The sequence below is a fragment of the Vipera berus genome (assembly GCF_964194415.1).
Source record: "Vipera berus genome assembly, chromosome: 3".
Classification (NCBI taxonomy): Eukaryota; Metazoa; Chordata; class Lepidosauria; order Squamata; family Viperidae; genus Vipera; species Vipera berus.
Genome location: NC_138204.1, coordinates 66,185,372 through 66,206,383, shown reverse-complemented (window position 1 = coordinate 66,206,383; position 21,012 = coordinate 66,185,372). Strand labels below are relative to the sequence as shown.

General features: G+C 36.1%; 1 protein-coding gene across 3 annotated transcripts in view; it reads left to right on the top strand.

Annotated features, from left to right (window-relative positions):
- DAB1 (DAB adaptor protein 1) overlaps positions 1-6,163 on the top strand; it is a gene marked incomplete at both ends in the record, with an annotated part of 190,263 nt that extends 184,100 nt beyond the window's left edge. For all 3 annotated transcript variants that reach the window (XM_081324630.1, XM_081324629.1, XM_081324628.1), the window contains 3 exons: positions 1,017-1,565; positions 3,836-3,963; positions 6,080-6,163. In XM_081324630.1, the coding sequence (XP_081180756.1) occupies positions 1,017-1,565; positions 3,836-3,963; positions 6,080-6,163 (761 nt within the window). The remainder of the gene's footprint in view (positions 1-1,016; positions 1,566-3,835; positions 3,964-6,079) is intronic.
- Positions 6,164-21,012: the final 14,849 nt, after the last annotated feature.

Below are 21,012 nucleotides of genomic sequence, written 5' to 3'. Positions count from 1 at the left end.
AACAATTAACCAGCTTATATGAATACATATCTGGATGTATAGTTGTCATTTTTTCCAAACAGGGATAGGGAACCAGTTTCATGCATAAATCAGCACCAACTGCTAGATCTTTTGAGATAGTCTTTTCAGGGTCAAAATTAGTTCTTGGGTGGTGGATAGTGTCAAAAATGAAAGAGGGGTTAGAAACAACTTGGAAAACCCTTTTTCTCCTAGGTTAGGAGCTATGATGAATATGCAACAGATAAAGGAATGTTGTCAGTTAACCAACTTACTAATAAAATGAAAGAATAAAGCAAGCTTCTGAGCTGCTTATAATTGAACGTCAAGCTACAAACACTGCAGGTTGCTATGATCTGTGCCAGGCTGCATAATGGAGATGGGAAGTGGGTGAATATCTTGGTGGAGCAGTGGGCTAATGCCTCCTTAAGCAACACCAGCTGCCTGCAATTAGTGCAGGTTCGCATCCCACCAGGCTCAAGGTTGACTCAGCCTTCGATCCTTCCGAGGTAGGTAAATGAGGACCCAGATTGTTGGGGGCAATAAGCTGACTTTGTAATAATGCCGCTGGGGTGTGTGTGAAAGCCCTAATAAGCAGGCATATACATAGAATGAAGGCTACTGCTAAGCTTGTAAGCCGCCCTGAGTCTTCGGAGAAGGGCGGGATATAAATGGAATTTTAAAAAAAATAAAAAATAAATATCTCAAGCACTCTGAAAGAGATAAATTCTGATCATGTAGATTCTCATGAAAAAAACATAACTGGGTCACTCTTGTCCTGCTACAGGAAATATAATCTTGTTAAGGCAAATATAGTTTTGTACTGGTTTAGTCATAGTTTCTCAACTTGATCCTTCTTCTAATTTTGGCCATCAGTCTAGTAGTATTATATCTCTGAAGCAAATAAAGTCACTGACTGCTCATCTGGGTATTTATGTTTTGTTTTGTTTCCATTGCCCTGTTTTTGCCATTCCTCTCCTGCAGTTGTCCTCACTGCCCACTCTCTTTTCTTTCCAAAGGTTATGTTGCAATGGGAGCTGTCCTGCCTTCCTTCTGGGGACAGCAACCACTTGTTCAACAACAACTGGCCATGGGTGCTCAGCCTCCAGTTGCTCAGGTGATGCAAGGAGGACAGTCAATTGCATGGGGACAACCTGGGATGTTTCCTCCCACCCAGCAACCATGGCCATCTGTAGCTGGTCAGTTTCAGCCCGCTGCCTTCATGCCAACACAAACTGTTTTGCCTTTTCAAGCAGCCATGTTTCAAGGTACCATTGTTCCCACTGCTACTGTTCCATCTACCAGTGATTCCACCAGATCAAGTCCACAGACAGGTAGCCCAAGGCAGCAAGCCGGAAAAGAAATGTTTAAAGATTTCCAGATGGCTCAGGCACCTCCAGTACCATCACGAAAACCAGATCAGCCTTCCCTCAGTTGTACCTCAGAGGCCTTCTCCAGTTACTTTAACAAAGTTGGAATGGCACAGGAAGCAGATGATTGTGATGACTTTGATATCTCTCAGTTAAATCTGACTCCTGTGACGTCTACAACACCATCAACAAATTCACGTAAGTACCTCAGTATTTCTGCTCCAGCCCTGTTTCTCTTTTCTGAATCATATGCATCTATTTGAAAGTGGGAAAACATGAACTTCAAACAATTATGTCAGATTTATGAAAATCTATACATACCTCTTTCCTGAATTTCACTTTGAATAACAATGTAATGCTATCTTAAATAGGCATAAGAACTAGAACTAGATCTGTATTCAGTAGCAATTCAATACTTTCTTTTTTCTTCCAATAGTGGCTATCCTTGCTGGTTTTGAATTTGGAATATCCAGCCTTACTTGGTTATTGTGATAACATTATTACAAAAACATTTTATGTGAACCAATCCATGTATGATGAATTGCCGGTGAAAAAAATGATATCTATTCTGCGCTGTGTGTTCTTTGAACATCTCTTGCAACAATTGCCTATCAAAATAGTCGAAACTACTATTGTTGATTTTAGATTTGATTTCTTTCACAATATTATTTAGTTATTTCAAGTACTCATATGGCTGTCCATTATACATGAAACTCTTGGGTGGCTTCCAATCACCAATTAAAACAATATCAGTAATAAACTGACATAACACATACATATATTAAAACCATAAATATTAAACATCTGGACCAAAGTTAAGTTTCTGACACACAGTCCCTCATAAAATCCTCTCACCTACCTCAGTCTATCTCAGTGCTTGATGAAAATGTGGGTTTTCAATGCTTTTGGAATCTTGGGAGGATACCTCAGGGTGAAGAATGTTCCATAATGCAGGTATGGAAAGGGATACTTCCTAGCTTCCCATAAGGTGGCAATATTTAAGGGAAGGAACTAGGAGTATGCCCATACTATCTGACTTGGTAGGATAGGTAGATGTCCTTAGGGAGAGGTGATCCAGCAGATTATCTGACCTTGGGCTTTAAAAATGACCAGCACCTACCAGAAGAAAACTGATAGCCAGTGTAGCTCTCACAACAAAGGTGTTATGTGGATAAATCTAGGGGCACCTATCACTATGTCTGCTGCTCCATTCTGGACTGGTTGAAGCTTCCAGGTGGCCTTCAAAGATAGCCCCATGTAGAGTGCATTGAAGTAATGAGCCTTGGTGGAGCAGTGGGCTAATGCTTCCTTAAGTAACACCAGCTGCCTGCAATTAGTGTAGGTTCGCATCCCACCAGGCTCAAGGTTGACTCAGCCTTCCATCCTTCCGAGGTAGGTAAAATGAGGACCCAGATTGTTGGGGGCAATAAGCTGACTTTGTAATAATGCCGCTTGGGGGTGTGTGTGTGAAAGCCCTAACAAGCAGGCATATACATAGAATGAAGGCTACTGCTAAGCTTGTAAGCCGCCTGAGTCTTCGGAGAAGGGCGGGATATAAATGTAATAAAAATAAATAAAATAAAATAAAATATAAATGGAAAGTGATTAAGGCTTAAATGACCATGAGCAAAGACTCACAGTCCAGGAAAGAGTGCAATTAGAACACCAGACGAATCTATGCAAAGGCCCCTCCTAGCCGCCTCCTGCTTAAACAGGAATCATGAATCTAGGAGGGCCTCCAAATTGCACATCAACTTGGTACAGGAAAGTGCCACCCCTCCAGTGTTGAAGATGAAATTTGATCTGGGCCTGGGGTACATAATAAACCCAGAGCTACTCTATCTTGTCAGGGTTCATTGAAGCCATCCAGACCCTTACAGCCTCCAGGCACTCAGCCCGCACCGCCACAGCATCACCTGTCTGACTGGGGTAAAGATACGTAATTGTGTATCATTACCCTAATTATAGAGGTATCTCAATCAGTGTTGGTATCAGCAACAACAGCAGTAATTTTGAAGACATGTAGAAGACTGTAAATACTAAAATAATACATATTGTACTTTTTAAACATGTTAGAATCAAACTGGATATGCAGCAACCTAGTGTACTTCCCTCCCTTCCTCTCAGTTATATACTGTAAGTTCTTTGTCCATGGACTTGTCAAATGAAGTGTGAAACATGTATGATTTTTGCTGAAGCAATAAAATTAAAGCCACATTTTAAATCCTGTTGTTTTAAAAAGCTCATCGGATTCTCAAAGCGAGCAGTCTCTAAGCACTTTATTAAGGAGAATTTGAACTTTTAATTAAGCCAACTTGTCATAGCTCCATATGTTTCATCACACAACATCACCGAGTTCATAGATCACCCCATTTTTCTCACAATAGTTCAAAAGGTTACCAAATGACATTTAGAATCCACAGCACTAATTTTTGTTATTTATTTGTTTGATTGATTGGTTTTGTTAGCCCCAACTCCTGCTCCTAGACAGAGTTCTCCATCTAAATCCTCAGCATCTCATACCAGTGACGCTGCTGCAGACGACCTCTTTGAAGAGGGCTTTGAAAGTCCAAGCAAAAGTGAAGAGCAAGAAGCAGTAAGTAACTCAGCTCCTGTTTATTAATATATTCACTCATTTATTTTGGCTGAACCGTTAACATAATTCATAGATTTGGGGTTTTTTTTAATTTAAGAGATTTAGATTTAGAGAAATTATTTAACCTTCCCATTTTCTTTTCCCTCTCCCACTTAAAGTTCTTTCTATATTCTCTTGGTTATTCACAACTAATAACACTTGTGGAGTATGGTGTTCTCGCTTCAGTTTTACAGCTTTCTGATCAGCCCTCGTGTACTAATAAGACACAGTGATGTGCACACTACAGAAGAGTTAAAATTGAAGGCAGTGCACAATAGCTTAACATTTACATCTATAAAATGTCAGTTTATAAGTTTATTGGGGTGTTTCTTCTTTTTATAGGTTTGTACTAAACTGGACCTTGGTTCATTAGTCTAAAATTTTCTTCTCTTCCTACCTCTTAAAAGAGATAGGGGTCAAAAAGAATAGAATGAGGGTAATATGGAAGAATATAGAGCCTCTTTAAATGTATGGTTCTAGCTGGTAAAGACAAAAAAGATACTTATGCTATTTCAGTACTCGTCATTAATTGGTTCTGGGAGGTGCAACAAGTACTAAAAACAAGTACCAAACAAACCACGTGACTTAGCACATGATCCTTTTTTCATCTGGGAAGGATTTCCTATCTGTCCCTTTCCCTATGTCAGCAACCATCCCAGCATGGCCAACTTCCTATCCACCCTCTGTGGCCATCTCCTGCTTGCTTTCTTTTTCAATAACCTTGCAGGCATGGCTGACTTTCTGTCCATTGTCTGCTGCTGTCCCCCTCTTCCTATCACAGCACGTCGAGTACCAAACAAACGACAAATACCAGGACAACATTTTTACATCAAAATGCACTGAGTACCAAATTCAACAGGTTTTGAAGCAGTCAAGTACTAAGGTACCACTGTAAGGACCAAAAAGGCACAGGCAACTTAAGAAGAGTACAAAACAGTACCTTTCTGCTTAAAAGTATGGCAACGTTTAAAGTTCGTTCTTGTCTATGAGATCTGGCTTGCATAAATCTGGGTGACCACTGGTTGGCAGCAAAAAATCATATTTCTTTCCTACCATCAAATGGTTGTCACTTTTTGTGTCTTCCTTTGTTATGCAATACAGATTATCTGGCAGCTCTATCTATTAACTGAGTTAAACTTAAAATTCACACCACTGCCTAGACTTCATTACAGTTTTTTTAAACCAAAAAGAAAGTAGGATCTGAATGCAAAATGAAGTATTTTAATTCCAGAGAGAAAATTTTGGGTGACTTCTGTATTGATTAAATACTCCCTTAATACTTCTCTTAATACTCTTTCTTCTGTGCTTGAACAAGGAAAGGGATTAGTTGGAAGCTATACTTGATTTGCATCCAATGGAAATGTATTAAAAATTGAAAAGGATAATGCTCAGGAAAAGGGGGTACATATAATTACAGACTAATTTAACATCATAAAATGATACAAAAATTGGAAGATGATTTGAAAATATATTATTTTTATATAAAATAAAGTATAACTCAGAATAACAAAACTACAGAGTTACTCTGTTCAAAAATCCACTTCTTTAAAATATTGTTTTCATGTCCACAAGTTAAATTTCCCCTAAAAGCTGTCTGCCTTGAGTAGTTTTACTTCACAATATTTACAATGCTAGTGTTATCTACACACATGGACTAAACTAAAACATCACTAGTAAATTGGTTTTATATTCAGGATGGCAGGGGTTTTTTTGTTGTTGTTTTTTTTGTTTTTTTAGAATGATCTTATTTTTAAACATTTTTTTTAAAAAAAATTCCCGCAGACTTTCTACATTTGGGAAGGGATTTCCCTGGGGGAACTTTTGATCATGATTCTATAATTCTCAAGGGCTGTGATAGGGTTCCCCCACCCATTCCTAAAATATACGTTTTCCCAGCAATACCATCAAGGGGACTGAATAATCCCATAGAATCAGGGTCATGGGTATTCAATTCATTTTGGCCTTTCATCTACAATGGGTAAATTTGACGAAATGCATTGATGGCATGAAAATAACCTCTGATGTTGTTTTCCTTTCTGCTGTTGAAAAAAAAAGGTGTTATGTTCTTATATTCTAGCCTGATGGATCTCAGGCCTCATCCAACAGTGATCCATTTGGTGAACCTATTGGTGATACTGTAAGTCCGCAGGGCGATAGCTAGATAGCGCAGGTTGGGGTAGGTATCTGTCCTTCTCTCTGTCTCTTTCACTCACTCATTTTTCAGCCATTCCCTTTCACTATTGCCTGTCTTCATTTTCTTGGATGCTATATGTGCAGGATTTCATTTTTTCACTTCACTACTTCTCACACCATAATTCCATTTGCAGGTGATGTCAAAAAATTACAATATAATAGTAAGGGAAACATGTATTAATGTGAAACTGGAGATTGTTACCATTAATAATCAGGGTGGATTAACCAGGCAGGAATCCATGCATGTGTTATTATTAATCTCTAATTTCTGGTATTTATGATGAGTTATAAACATTCTATTCATTTATCAACTGTTGGTTAAAATGACAATCAAAATTGAAATATGCCTTCCCACTCCATAGCCATATAACTAATCTCTTGAAAAAATTACTAACAGTTTGATTCAAAATTGTTATTGATATATAGGTTGTTAATTCATGCAACAGCCTTGCTATCATTCCCAACTATTGTTTAGTTATACATTTTCCATTACCAAATTTAAGGTGACATGTTGCTGTAATCATTAGTGGCTCATTTTGCATGTTGATAGACTTTTTTTAAAAAAAAACTCACTGTGGCTATTTTATACTGGCTTGTGTTTTGTCTGAATGATTGTAAAGGTGCAGTACTTCTGAGTGCTGAACAAACCCATCTAATTTCAGTTGTACTATTGGCATATGAAGGAAATATACTTCATACATGGTGAATTGAACAAGTTTAGATGTAGTGTGATTTACTATTCCTGTCTCTGTATAAAGCTTCTGAAGCAAATCTGTAAAAATGAAGGAATTATTTTTAGTGCCTAAAGTATAGACTTAAGAATGTGGGCTAGGGGTGTTGCTAATGTGTTTCACCACTCACAATAGGTCAGTGCACCATGCTTTCCTGATCAGCAGATCCTTGAATTTTAGCCTTGAACCCTGTCATTATTTATTAAAAACCACAACCATTCTGGATGGGCTGGAAGAAAAGAACACAAATAACAAGTGATGCCAGTCAGCTTGTGTTTCATTGTTCTGACGAAATCGGTGAAAATGCAACTACATCTGAAACATTTTTATCCCATTTTTATTGCTTTGCCCAGTCATTGATAGCCAACTGATCGCTTTTCTCTGCTTTTAAATAGTACAATGCCAGTGCCAGCAATGACTAACTTTATGTTGCTATCAGTTTTCAAAGAGATCAAGCAGGTGAACTAATTGACTTTAGTCTACCATGGCATGACTGATTTTAAATTTGCCCACTATTGAATTATCTGAACTATTATCTTTTTTTCCTCTCTTTAGCTAAGCATTGTAAGCAAGCAACTAAATTTCAATTTTAAAGTGTGCTGTTGTGCTCACAGTAAAAAAAAATGACAATAAAGATTATCTATTCTAATCTAACAATATTAATAGACAAAGATATCCTTAAAAACCATGCACAAAGCATTTTATTTGCTATTTTTACTTCTGACCTCTGAATGTGGAAGAGGAATTGTTAGTCTTTCCATTTTGAAATAACTTCAGTGGAGAAATCTATTTTGAAAGCTGCTTATTCTCTTTTTTAAAATTAACTCTGTAAATTTGGAACACAGAAATGCTTTACATTCTTGTGAGTGGATTCCCACTCAGGATGCTCCGACTAGTGAAACTATGAATGTGATGTACTGCCTTCTCATGCAGCCTCCAATAAAGATCTTGCTTGGAGGTTTGGATTTTTATGGATAATGTGAGAGTGATATAGATACCAGGGAAGTGTTTTTTTTTCCTTAATACTTCTTCCTGTATTCCTTATACTTAATACAGGAAGAAATACTTCTTCAATCTATTGGAACCTGATTCCTTCTGTATAGGAAAGGACTATCTCTTCATGGAAAGGGCACTCTAGATCAAATTATCCTAGCAGGTCTATGATAATTTAAAAGCTAGAAAGAACTGTCATTCCCCATTTGGCTTTAGATTTGTCCACATTGTTGTTTGTGATGTTGTTTATACCCTTTCGATTTTCACCTGATAATCCTTGATTTCATAAAATTTCAATGTTGTAAGCATTTATTTATTTAATTATTTTCAATTCTTTTTTTCTTTTAGAAAAAGATTTCTTTAAAATCTTTGGATTTATTTTTTTTTAGTAATTGAGTGCTTTATCAATTTTCAATTCCTAGATTATTTTACTCTTTTCTGCCTAACAGTCTTAAACAACAGTTTTCCAACTTGAAAACCACAGCTATACTTTTTAAAGACATCTCACAGCCAAATCTGGAATCTGATCATAAATGAAATTGATTTATTTTTCAAAGCAAAAGCTGGGAACATTATCTTAGTACATGTATTGATGTTACAAGAGCTCCTTCTTGGACACTATTATCAGTTTCTAATTCAAATTGAGATATTATGGAACACTATACAACATTTAGGGACGCGGTGGCTCAGTGAGTTAGGACGCTGAGCTTGTCGATCAGAAGGTCGGCAGTTTGGCGGGTCGAATCCCGAGTGCCACGTAACAGAGTGAGCGCCTGTTACTCGTCCCAGCTTCTGCCAACCTAGCAATTCAAAAGCAAGTAGAAAAATAGGGACCACTACGGTGGGAAGTTAACAGCGTTCCGTGCGCCTTTGGTATCTAGTCATGCTGGCCACATGAGCACGGAGACGTCCTCGGACAAGCGCTGGCTCTTCAGCTTTGAAATGGAGATGAGCACCAGCCCCTAGATTTGGAAACAACTAGCAGTAAAGGAACATTTACGTTTATACAACATTTGTATGCTTTTATTATTCCTTAATGTGTTCTTGTTTCCTCTAAAGTTCTTTCTGCATATTTATAGCCAATATAAAAATATGTCATTTTTTTCCTTTGTCTATCAAGCCAAAGCAAGAGTTTTATAATATGGGCATTTTCACATTTTGTGTGTCAGATCCTGCCAAGATTTTCAACATAAGGCATTAACCTAGCAGTAATTAGCACTCACAATTAGCCTCTCTCTTCAATATTTTCTCATTAGTTACTGTGAAAACCGCTACTGGGCAGAGAAAGAAGATAAAATCTATGATGTTATTACACAGTTTTAGACAGCTTTTTCTTACTAAAAGAAGACTTGTCACCTGTAGGATTGACCCCTTTACTCAGTCTTAATCATAAAACTAATACTGTTCCAAAGTTTCAAAATTCTCCAAACTTTGTTCCCTTAAAAAAAAAGCTTTAATTTTTTTAATGGTTCTAGTGCATTTTTTCCTATCTCTGTCTCTGCAACTTCTCCAATTGCCCACTTCTGCATCTATAAAATTGCACAATTAATCACTACATAAAAGAAGATCCCTTTATCACCAAAAGATAGAAAAAGACCGCTACACCTCTCAGTTCCCTTTGCATCAAACTCTTTAAAATAGTAAAGTTTAGAGAACTTTAAGTTCATAATACATTTTTTTCCTGCCCTTCTTGTTACATTAGGCAGATAAATCCATCTTTGTATAGTATACTTCTCCTTTATCTTAATATAGTATTGATATAAGGAGATCAGTTACATTACATCCATTAATCATTTTAAGTTGCTTAAGTAAAATTTCCTTAGAATAGTGATACTGAATGCAACATATTCACTAGTTTGAAAGCCAACTTATATAAAAGTTTTGAATTATCCTTTTGAGACTTAGGAAAATATTGAGGGACACAGAAAATTTGAAAAACTAAGACATGCTTCCTATTTCTGCCAGATAGACATGACAGTGGAAAATGACAAGGATTGTAATAGTAGAGATTCATTAGATAATTTGTTTAATACAAAAGCTATGAAGAGTATTAAATTGAGAACATAAAAATCAACTGATATTCTGGAATAATTTCCCATGCTCAATTTTGTTCCAATATTTTCCTCCAGTGTCTTATCTGAATCTGCATTTACTGTAACACAGATCTACTGAACAAATTGGTTAGTATTAAATATGGTTTTTCTATTTTATACGGGATTTTTTTTACCAATTCTTACTTTTGGAAACTTTAATCTTACACATTGGTAAAAATGTCAAGCATAAGTACAGTGTCATTTCCTATTTTTTTTTATATTGATTTTAATAACATTTTCCAACATGCTGATCTAGTGGAAGCATCTTCTGTTACAACATATTATTTCCATCTATATATTAACATTCTTCATCAGCATTCTGAACAATAACTTTTGACAGTTCCTAACTGATTTTCACACTTATTTATCAAGAATTGTTGCATGGAGAAGAATTAATTGGTTCTTTTACTGGGGGCAGGAGAATGACAAAATCTTTCTTCCAGGGTTTTCCAATTATTTTCAGGCTATTGAATCTGTTAGTTAAAAAGAAAACTTTCTGGACCCCTCATCAAGAAACAAAATTTTAGTAAAAGAAGATTGATTGTGTTTAAGTGAACATTTCCTTCCTTTAGTCTATCATGGAGCACAATGAGTTCTCCTGGAACTCTCAAGTTCTGCAGATCATTGTCTAAAATCTTGTTCTAGGGCAGGGGTAGGCAACCTCAGCTCTTTTATGACTCATGGACTTCCAGAATTCCTGAGTCAGCATAACTGACTCAGGAATTCTGGGAGTTGAAGTCCATGAATAATAAAAGAGCCGAGGTTGCCTACCCCTGTTCTAGGGGATAAAATTGAATCTATCCCAGAGAAAAGTAGAAGACTACTTCAAGAGGCAGAATCTGATTAATATGAGTATCTTGTCACTTATTGTAAAAACAGTGTGAAATGCAAAATTTCCTGCCCTTTTGCTTACTCACAGGTTGTTTAGATCAGAGGTCCCCAAACTTTTGGGCACCAAGGACAGGTTCTGTGGAGAGAGGTTTTCTCGCGGACTGGAGGGTGTGTGGTTTTGAGTGTTGCCTGCATCTCGTGAATGGGGCTTTTCTAGTTTGTGCAGACCGGTTGCTGGCATGCCGCAGCCTGGTACTGATTCACAGTCCAGGAGTTGGGGACCCCTGGTTTAGATTACAGGCTAAAAATCAAAATATATGTCTACTCAAGATGAGAAGTCGTATTTTACCATCAATAGAGATTTTTAAAGTGTAAGCAAACCAGATTTATACAACTATGCAAAAGTATTTGCTTTGCATCAGGAAAAAAATGAAATGCTATATATAATCTAAACAAAATTGTGAACAACTTTTCAAGTTCTTCAGAAATATCATTGCTTCTATGAACATATTACTAAAACCAGATTGGATCAAAAATGTCTTTGTAGTATATAAGAAAGCTTGATACCTTCCAGATACATTGGACTTTTCCATAATTCTAAAGTTAGCATAGCTGTAGCAATTATGGAAGCTCAAATTCAATATATTAGAAGCCTAGCTTTAGAGTATGCTCTCTGCACTGCACAAAACTTCCTAAGATGGTGAGATACTGTCTTTAGTTTATTGTAACAATTTACCAAATTGCATATTGCTGCTTTTCATGTTCATTAAAGCATCTTCACATTGCTTGACATTTCTACAGTCAGTATTTGCCAACATTTGTAATGCATTTCGTCTATCATAGTTTGGAAACATAAGTTAAAATTATTAAAGTTTTGAATTTATATTTTATTTTGGAATTCTAAGGAGATATTTATTCTGTTTTTATTGTTTTTAATCTGTTCTAATTATTAGCTGCCCAAAGTTATGTATATAAGATGGGCCAACTAGATATTAATTAAACTAATAAATAAATAAATATTTAGTGTGACATCCTCATCTTGGACATCATTCTGAACTCAGTAAATCAATCATGCATGCATTGAAAGCCTGGAAAAAATTGGAATGGAATAATTTTAAATCAGTAATATATTAGCATGAAAGCATATAATGTAAAATGTTAAATATTATACTGAGAGTAGAAAAACAATTTATTCCTGCAGAAAAACAATTTATTCCTGTGCATTAAAATCACATTTTTTCATATTCCAAGAGTGTCATTTCTTCTACATATACAACTGACTTTTTAACAAATATCAGTAGTGTACAGTTATTGGTTTTTTTCTTAAAACTGTCTTTTTGGATATTATCATAATTCAAGTTATGGGGTTTTGTTTGTTTGTGTGTGTGTATGTGTGTGTCTGTGTATTTATATATCCCATTTTGGCTGTGTTCTGTGGGTCTGCTGTTCACATTCAAATGACTAGAAATATCTCTATTCATTTTTTTTCCTTTCTATTCTTTTTAGGAAAGAGAACCACTCTATGCCCAGATCAACAGACCTAAGACCTAAGAAATAGCATTGACCCACACTCGTGGCACTTCAAGTCTCAAATGAAAACTCCAGTCTTGACAGGCCTTTGGCTCCTACTCCTTTTTTTAATATTATTTAGTTATCTCAGCTAATCAAGGATAATCACATCACTGGATTAATTCAACAAACAAGATGTTTTGGCAAAACATTGCTTTTTCCACCCCTTATTTTTCAAAATCCTATTTTCCTTGGGGTGGGGGGAGGTATGTCATCTGCATTCCTACAACGCTGAACTATCAAAATATCTTTTCTTCTTGTTACCTTTTGTTGTTTCTGGGACTCCATATAATGAAAATAGGTGAACCAAATCTATTAGAGGGCAACTCATTGTTTTATAATAGAGAAACACAGAGAAAGCAAACACATCCTGGTCACTGGTCATTTGAGCTACACAACTGCACATTTGAAGATGTAATAACTTTTTTATGGCCATCACCAACTGATCCTTCTGTATTTTCACCCCGAATACCAGCCTATAACAGCATATACGAAGGAAGTATTCAAGTGTTTCATCCCCCCCTCCCCAATTACTTAAAAACTGGTGACAGACACTAGCATCAGAATGCTTCCTGTGGAAATAAATCTTAACTTGAAGTCATGGATTCCCATTCCACCAGTCATCAGTTTTGATTGAAAATGTTGCCAAATGGACCTTTTAATTTTCAGTACATCAAAGAAGAGATGAAATGCTGCTTTTTCTGTTTTGAATACTACTGCTATGAGTAGAGAAGGACATCAGATCTTTTGATGGAAAAACAAACTCTTATTTCCTAGGGAACTCTTGAAACAAAGATCAGTAAAGGATATTTTTTATTTCTTTGATATCTTGCTGCTGTGATGCTATGCAGACAAGTGTTTTTTTCTTCTCTCTGTGCCATTTTTGAAGAGAAAAAAAACTGTTTGCCAAATACTTCTACATCTGGATTTGATTGAGTTGGACTTTAATACCAGGATGGAGATGGTATGAATTTTGAAATAATGAACTTATTCTGCGATCAAATGGTTCATCTTTATCACTTTTTGTACATCGGAAAAATTCAAATGGGATTTTTATTTTATAACTTGAAATTTAAAAATAAAAATCTTACTGTTAAAACTCTTTCAATGTTTAAGGGGAAATGGCTTTAAAGAGTCCGAATGAAAATTGCCAGGTTTTCTTTTGTTTTGTAAATATAAATGTTAGGAGTTTTTTTCACCATGACATCACACTGTAGGGAAGGTAGTAAATGATGGTGTTTCGGAAGCGTGGAAACCCCCATTTTGTGGTTCTTGTATCACGTTTGTTTTGTTTTGTTTTTCACATGCTTATAGTTAGTGGGACAAAGCTGAAGTGCATTTCCCAACTACAATTTTGTTGCCTGAAACTAGCTAGGTTGATGGAGAACTCATAATCATACAATCTTGCTTTTATAATACAACTGTTATTACATACTTTACATTTTTTGGAGAAAAATCTCATTTCATATCCATTTCCTAATTTAATAAAAGCTGTTTACACACCACAGAAGCAAGTTTTTTAAAACTGTTTTTTTTTAATATATTTATGTAAGAAAAGTGCAGTGTTTGGTTTCTATTCTTCGCACATGATTTGCATAAAGAATCTATATATTTTTGCCCTACAGAGAATTGTTATACAGGTCAAATATGTTTTCCTGATGTTCCTATGCAGATTACAATATATAGAACTTTAGTGGTTTAGCACTAAAAAAGAAGAGTTAAATAGTTCAAATGATGACTTGTTTCAAGGATTATGCAGATTTTGTTTTTAAAATCAAAATGCCAATATGCTTGTGTTTTTCTCCTTTGATTATATAGGCCTGGAGTTATATTTCATGCATTTGAATTATTAAAGCATTTTACAAGAGTAGATGAAAACTGGCGATTTGGTGATACTGAAACTGAACTTGATATTTCCATTTGGTTTTTTTCAACATAGGTACTAAAACAAAATGTGTGTTAAACAGTCAATGAACTATAGGCTTTAATATCAATGCAGATCTAATGTACTTTTCCAGTCATTTCCTCTCTGTACTTTTTTGGTGTGCAACCTTGTTTGAATAAAAGACTCCATGTGGATTTTACAGAACATATGATTGGCGATGTGAAAGAGAAACAAAAGAGAAATTGAGTCCAATTAAAGCAGAAAGTAGTTGTGCCCAAAATAAAAATTAACATTTTTGTTAAAGTCAATTTGTTTTTCTTCATTTCTCCTTTCCCCAGCCTGTTTTTAGCCAACCCACAAGTCAATTTATTTTAACTTTTACTTGATCATCACTATATATCTGTGAAAAGTGAAGATGGCCTGGGCCTGCACAAGCCTTTTCCCAGCCCAAAATATTCATCCATGTTGTAGTCGTTGTCAACATCTCTGTCGCAAATGTGGATCAAAAGAAAAATGCAAAAAGCGATCTCTTTTGTAACATATAAATGTTAGGTTCGTTTGTTTCCTACGAAAAAAGATGACATCATACAAAAGGACATTTCAACCCTGAAACATTGATGTATAGTCAATAGTGAAATCTTTCTAAACTAAGTTTTTATTCAAACACAAAAATTTGAAATAGTCACAGATAATTGTAGTGTGGTGCGGACTAACATGGTTGTTATTGGATTCCAAAGTACTTACCAAGATGGGAAAATTCATATATATGAATTACATCTGGGATTTAAAGATCATAAGGAAATTTGCTCTATACAAACTGCAAGTCTTTTGAAATAAGACAACCCATGATTAACTTATCCATCATCAAATTATTCCTTTCTACCATAATCTAGAAGAAAAACAATACAGAAGCCTGCACTATACAAGTATTGTAGATAGGAAATATATCTACAGGAATCCATTCATCACTAGCACTAAGCTTGTCACTTTAAACTTTAAACCAGGGAGTATCAACCCATCCTGTCCTGTTTCTTGTTTCTTACGTTATTAATGTACTTTGACTCGTTGTCATTCAAATGTCTGATGAAATTTATGATTGAATAATGTACTGGGCACCTTCTTTGCAAAGATGTTTACTTTCTACTTTGATTTGTTTGATTTTTGTGTTCTCACGTGTTTATTTTTTAATAGAAAAAAGATGAAAATGACTGTTTTGCAGTACATTTCTAGATCTACTTTAACTTTACCTCAGAGGAAAACCATTTGTTAACATCTGTTGAACATCTTCTTTCCCCTTATGTATAATGCATTCATCAGAAGAAATTTTTAGAGATTTTCCATTGATTTCTGTAAGACACCATGTAGTACTGTTACAAATAAAAATGTTTAAAATCATGTTTATTCCTTTGTCTTATTCTTATGAAAGTTGAATATAATTCTTCTATATAATAGAAGAATACAAACCTGGGCATCTCTGTTTCTTTTTCTGCAAATTTAATGCTACATCATAATGTGCTTTCTTGAAAAGCTTTCATTTGAGGTTTATAACCAATTCCTTGTATATATCACCATTTTCATCTTGCATTTTCTTCCAGAAGGTGAAAGAGAGAGAAAGAAAGAAACAGAGATAGATGATATAGATACAGAGAAAGAGAAATTAAACATTTTGATAGGGCAAATATTCATCACAAGCCAACTTGAGTTAAATGTTGCAACAAAATTCTCTTCTTTATTATCTCAGCCATTTGTTGTTAGATCCAGTTCCTTCTTGGATAGTTAAAGGTACCTGAGAGGTGACTTGAGATTGAGTTGATGCAGTTGTGTCAATTTTCTTGAGTGAAGTAGTTCCTTAGGCTGGAAGAAGGTTTGGTATATCTTCTCTCAAGAAATCACAGTTGAACGCAATAGTCCTGGATAGTTATTTCCAGTCTTGTGTTCTTGCTCACTCTCAAATCTTAATAAGGCATGGAGAATTTTACCTTTGAAGTAAAGAACGTTTATAAGTAATAGCGTTCAACCACCTAAGCCCGTGGTGGCGAACCTATGGCACGCATGCAACAGGTGGCATGCAGAGCTCTCTCTGTAGGCACGTGGGCCGTCGTCCCAGTCCTAGGCCTTCAGCTGGGTTTTATAAAACCTTTTTGCTTTAGGCCTCCACTGCCGTGTGCAAAAAAAAAAAGGTTCCATCAATCAATTTCAACTTCTCACGGGAAAAAGATCTCACAAAGTTGGAATTGATTGATTGAACTTTTTAGTCCCACCTAGTCTGCCATTACCACCACAGCCATGCCAACCCAATTGGCCACACCCACCCAGCACCCAACAATACATAAGTGGATTTTGGGTTGCAGTTTGGGCACTCAGTCTCTACAAGGTTCGCCATCACTGACCTAAGCTGTTTCCATTTCAACAGTTCACTAAAAGCTTCAACAGTATCACTGACAGACAACCTCAAGTGCATTCAGGAAACCTTCTGCATTAATTAAATGTTGAGTTGGACCATGTTAAATGACAGAGATATGTATCGGTCACTAATAAGAAAACAATCATAATGGTTTTCATATACTTCATAAAAATTCAATTATTGCAATGGATTACTAATGTTACTTTCTATGTAATCCATGGATTGAAATAAAATCAGCAACTCTATGGAGTTATTCTTAAGAATAATGTCATGATCTGAATATAGTAGACAGAAATTATGGTCTTTTTAATTAGGGCTGAGTGAGATCAGTAACTGCAGTACCAAATTTTTATTTCTGTAAAGCTACATCTTCGGTGAAAGTGCAGCTTTGTTCTCTTTTTTGCAAGATGAATTGTGTGAAAACAAGATTATATACATCACATGACTTTTCTATCTTTCCATGAGACAGTGAGAAATAAGGCAAGATATCCTATAGTGATTCACTGATTAGCGGAGACTTTATCTGTGTTCTTGTGAAAATCTCCTGCTGGACAAAAGGTTATCAGACTCATTAATGAAACACATATCTGGCAATTAGGTTTCTTTCCTCCAGTTCCAAATGGTCTTATCTCCATGGAAATGTTTGCCTTGCAGTCCATCTATCAAGTACAAAATAGTTTTATTGGCAAAGTGAAACAAATGGCAGATTCAAAAGGTGTGCCTTTTGGAGGCATTAGTGGAACCTCTCCTTGTAACTTAAATTGAGCCAATAACAGAACATTTTGGTATCCTAAACATGAGTGCAGATATGGAGGGTAGAATTTGCAGACAGTTGAAAAGAGCAGTTCTGATTTTTATGTGATATAGCCATAAAGTAATAGCAATTCAGACCACTGGATGCAATCTAATTCACCAAAGCAAGAATGGCACTCAGTTTGAATCAGCTTAGAAGGCCTTGAACCCTAGTAGGTATCAAGGGGTCCTCAGACAAGGTGCAGCTTGGAAGCCATGGCCCAGAAGCTCCCCTCGCACATGCTGATAAGAAGCTTTGGTCAGCCAGTTCTGAAGGAATGGGTGAAATAGCATCATCATCTTGCATCCCAGGACATAACCAAGTCAGCCAGCTGGTGCAGAAGAAGATGGAAGGAAAACATTGCCTGGGTTGTCGTAGCTGAGGAGCAGGAAAGATGGGAATCTTCGCAGCACCTATGCTTGCCCCTTCTCTGCAACCTGCTAATCAAAAGTTGGAATTATTGCAGCAAAAGTATTGGGAAAGTTGACTAGAGTGTGAGTTGTACTAGAGGGGTTGGTATAGAGACCATGTAGAAGAGAAGGACAAAGTGGCAAAATGCACTAGCCTTCTTTGCCCATAGAACCTCACTGGATTTTCTTCAGATCAAAGGTGGAACAATCAAGCCCCTCTGGCTTCAGTTCACCTGGGCCAGTATGCACCCAAGCTGGACTCATTGGCCTTCCAACCATGCATGAAACAAAATTTTCAGCTACTGTATGCCCTTACAGGTGACTTCCAGGCCATGGCCCATAATCAGGGGTAGTAGGAAGCATAGTACAACACTGACTTGTGTATTGCTCTCATCCCTTGGCTAGCTTAAAGTCAAGTCTATATGTGTAATCTGTTCAGTCCAGTCATGACTATCGTATGCTCAATTCATGGATGTGAATCAGTAAAAATACAACCGCTTTTGTGATATTGTTATACTAGAACATATCAAGTAACTGTTCTGTACCAGCCTGCTACCAGCCCTGCAGAAAAGGCAGGGACAACCCCTTTTACAAGAAGGCAAGAGGCTGGAATTACGCCTGCCAAATTTATTGCTACAAAAACAAATAGAACAAGACACAAACCAAGAAACAGGAGCTTTTCAAGCGGTTGCCTTCAGCAAACCAGCCCTCCCACGCATTCCCCCTTAAATACAGTTCAGGGCGTGGCTTCTCTCTGCCTCCTTCCGAGGAGCCCCATTGCCTTCCTCTGTTTACTCCTGATTGACTGCCTCCTGCGTCGGGCGTCCTTGAACAGGGCCAGCTGTGGGTCAACTTCATCCATGCTGTCAGGCTCACACAGCTGGGTCTGCGTCATGACCAGGTGAGAGGGGACTGGCTGAGGGCTCTCATCAAGCTGTCCAACCCCCTCAGCAAGCTCTTCAGCACCCCCCTCCTCCTCCTCCTCTGAGTCGTCCGACCCAACTGCCGAACCCACAGGCTGATCCTGAATCACAACAGTAACTAACATTCAGTTTCTTGAAAAATGTCCCTTCAATTTAGTCTTTGGAACTTCTCTCTCATTCTTAGAATTTTGTTTAGAAATTATTTTCTCTGAGTGCATTGTTCCAAAGGGATGGTTATTATACTTTTGTACTACACATCTCACCATAAGTGTCCCTGCGTGCCCATGCCTTCTGATACAAAAAGGGGATTTCTTTCCTCCTGGTGTTTTGTTTTGGCATTTAATTGCAGTAACTGAAGGCAGAACTGTAGTTATTTCCCTCCAATATACAGTATTTGCACAACCACTTTTTAAATCATTTCCATTAGTTGACAAATCTAAAATTCCATTTCATAGCTCCCTAAGATCCCTTAACCAAATGTAGCTACATTTAATTAAGCTGCTCTGTATCTATGAGCCTTTTTGTTTTTTGTTCGTTTGTTTTGGGAAACAATATTTTTTTTTATTGTATTGAATAGGTATATTGCATAGAAACATGAAAAATAAAATTTGGCATTTTGGCTATTGCAGCTATCCAGTGTTAGTTACTCTTAGTATACATTCAAGACAGTAAAATATTCTATACACATTAGAAAATACGTATATTTTAAGTATAAGATGCTGATTTGCTACTACCCTACACCCATCCTGTCGTTAAACTCAGCCCTGAGTTGTTGTTTTTTTTAACAATATTTATTATTTTTTTATAATCACAAATCCTTAATATTTTATAAGCAACATGTTGTCTGGGTTCCAATAGTTAGCTTACTAATAATACATGTTAAACTCCTTTCTCTCTACCTTGTTTTTCTAGCAAATTGATAAAATGTATCCCATGTTCTGAAGTATTATGAATCTTCTTTCTCTTTCATTCTCAGTGTACGTCTGTCCATTTCTGCACAGTCCAAAATTTTCTTGATTATCTCTTCCTTTGCTGGTAATTCTTCATCTTTCCAATGTTAAGCAAATACAATTCTCGCTGCAGTTAGTACATTTAACATTCTTTCTCATAATTTCCTACAATTATACCTAACAAAAATAATTCTGGCTTAAAATCTACATTTTTTTATCATTTTCTCTAGTCATATATGTATTCTTAACCAAAATCTTTTGGCTTTAGGGCATGTCTACCAAAGATGATAATATGTGACTGGTTTTTGTCTACATTTCCAACAGGTGATAGACATATTTTTAAACATTTTTGCTAACCTCACAGGTGGTAAGTGCCATCTGTAAAACATTTTACATAGCTTTTCTTTGTAATCCACTGCCTTTGTTATTTTAGAGTTTCTTTCCAAAAGGCTTTGCCAGTTTTCTAACTCTATGTTGTGCCCAAAGTTTTTTGCCCATGTTATCATTGTTTCTTTAACTCGTTCCTCTTCCATCTTTAAACTTAACATATACTGATACAGTTTCTTAATCAATTTTTCTTCTGATGCCAATAGCATCTGGTCAAATTCTGTCTGTTCTTTATAAAATCCAGATGTTTTAGCATCCTTTTCATATCTCGTTTGAATTTGCGGATCAATGATAGATGATAGATCAATGTCCTGTTCTTCCAGTTCTTGTCTAGATTTCAGTTTCCCTTCAATATTCAGAATGTCTTTATAGATCACAATTTTCTCATAGTTAATTAGGTTTGGGTGAACAAACACTTCCATTGTTGAAAGCCATCCAGGTATTTTCATATAAATTTTTGCTTTTACCTATTCTCATTGTAGAAGAAATGTGTTTCTTATATAGGGTTTTGAAAGTATATATGTATTTTATTGTTCCCATACCATAGGAAGGCATGCCTTCCAAGTTGTAGGTCATGCCCTTCTAAAGTATAGTAATGTCTAAGGGTTATCCATTCTTTTAACCATATTAACACAGATGCTTGATAGTATAAAGCATCCATTTTCTTTAACTTCTTGTAGCATTTTCAAACTAATTCTGCTTTTTTTTTCTTTGCCAAATAAATTTAGAGATTAATGTATTTAGTTCACTAAGGATTCCCCCCCCCAGTTTTATAGGTATTGTTTGAAATAAAAAGAGTAATTTTGCTAAAAGATTCATCTTCACTGTTGCTATTCTCCCTAACATTG